Source organism: Pundamilia nyererei, unplaced genomic scaffold, assembly GCF_000239375.1.
Source record: "Pundamilia nyererei isolate P.nyererei 1_Seehausen unplaced genomic scaffold, PunNye1.0 scaffold00061, whole genome shotgun sequence".
Taxonomy (NCBI): domain Eukaryota; kingdom Metazoa; phylum Chordata; class Actinopteri; order Cichliformes; family Cichlidae; genus Pundamilia; species Pundamilia nyererei.
Window position 1 is genome coordinate 201,176 of NW_005187462.1, and position 1,901 is coordinate 203,076.

General features: G+C 37.9%; 1 protein-coding gene across 1 annotated transcript in view; it reads left to right on the forward strand.

Moving 5' to 3' along the window:
* cth (cystathionase (cystathionine gamma-lyase)) overlaps positions 1-1,681 on the forward strand; it is a 7,167-nt gene extending 5,486 nt beyond the window's left edge. Inside the window, exons 9-10 of the mRNA XM_005734904.1 lie at positions 447-568; positions 1,625-1,681. Of these exons, the coding sequence (XP_005734961.1) occupies positions 447-568; positions 1,625-1,681 (179 nt within the window). The remainder of the gene's footprint in view (positions 1-446; positions 569-1,624) is intronic.
* The last annotated feature ends 220 nt before the right edge of the window (positions 1,682-1,901 follow it).

Here is a 1,901-nt window from a genome sequence, read left to right on the forward strand (position 1 = left end):
TACAAAAAGCAGCAAGATATTAAAAAAACAGTTTTATTGGAAAACACACTATATCGGATTCATATCGGTATCGGCAGATATCCAAATTTATGATATCGTATCGGACATAAAAAAGTGGCATCGTGCCGTCTCTAATAAATACATAATTTTCTATTGAAAGTAGCCAACTGAATGTGTCTCATCCATAAAATTTTTTGCCCCTCCTCTGTGCTAATTTGTAACTAAGCAAACTGATTAATCAGCATTTTCCCTCCAACTTACTTTGGTGTTCATGGGTAAATAACTAACTTTCATCTTATTGTGCTGTTTTTGCCAATTATTTACAGCTTTTGCCTATAAAATATAATTTAGTCAGTTTTCTTATTTAAATTAAGTTGTACGTTACCAACCTTTTCTTTAAAATTAAATTTGAAATTTTGAGATATGTCTTCCCTCTTTTGACACAGGCCTGCCGTCTCACCCCCAGTACGAAGTGATGAAGAGACAGTGTACTGGGTGTCCAGGGATGATTGCCTTCAACATTAAAGGGAAACTTGAGCATGCTACTACCTTCCTCAATAACCTCAAAGTAATTTGGCTCAAAGTTTTTATTTATTCTGGCCTGTTTGATTTTGCATTTAATAAGCAGGTTGCTGGGCTTTAGGAAAACTATGAGATGTAGTGCTGTGAAAAACTAAATGCACCCTTACTGTGTTTGTAGGGATTACAAAGAAATGGTTTAGTCGAGCTACTATCTCTTCTGGCTTCCTGTTTGGACCTCAGACACTATATTTTCACTTTCTTCTTATTTCTTGCCTTTCACAGCTTTCTCAGCTGCACCTAGAGGTAAACCTACTTCCTTATATAGAGAAATGTGGACGGGGTAGTGTGCAGATAGGTTGCAAATTGTATGAAGATTAAACAAGACTGTTGGTCATGAACGATGAACATACGCACTGTGGTAAGAACAAAATAGGCCAGTGCGACTGTTTCATAAATCCAACTGCAATTTTGTGTGCAAACGATTATTTTGCACAAGATGATTACTTCAAGTTGTTGCTTCTAAAGGTTCTATAACTACTGAGTCATGGGGTGTACTTAGTTTTTCATAGGACTGCATAGAGTCTGTATCAGGATCAGATGCCTTCACTGACCGGACACACACGCACACAGACACAGTGACATTTTCAAACGCTGTTTTTCTACAAGACATATTACAAACTTTCCAAGTTGATAATATTTCGCTACATTCTAATAGCCATAATTAACATGTGACATCAGTTTATACTTGCTGTCAAATTCATCACATTTTTTTCACACTGGAAAAACATTGTTTTCATGTTAATTTGACCAGTTTTATTATAGTATTTGTTACAAGTGGACCATTGTGAAGCAGCATGATCCAAGAAGAACAGATTGTGGACTTCACTGTGTGTATGAAAGGCCTATGTAAGCTCGCTGTTAATGTCTGAAAATGATCCAGACCACAAATAACAGTGAAGAGTGCTGCTTTGGCTTGTTTCCGTTGTGGGTTACTAATTGTCTTTTTCATTTTTTGTAATTCCCTTGAAACTTTTGTGCTCGCCTGTACACATTACACGCCGTGCTTCACTTCATCTTCATGTCCTTTGTGGTCTTATTTCAGATGTTTGCGATTGCAGAAAGCCTCGGTGGGTACGAAAGTTTGGCAGAACACCCGTAAGTGTCACTGTAGTGTTTTTATTCTTGGTAGTGTTAAAAGTACACTCCTCTGTAAATGGTTTACTGTAAGCTTGCTGCAGTTTAACACAGACCACCACAAGGGGGCAGCAGAGACCAATAGATGAGCCCTATCAGACTCCCTCAAACTACACTCAACAAAAATATAAACGCAACACCTTTGTTACTGCTCCCATTCCCCATGGGATGGACGTAGAGACCTA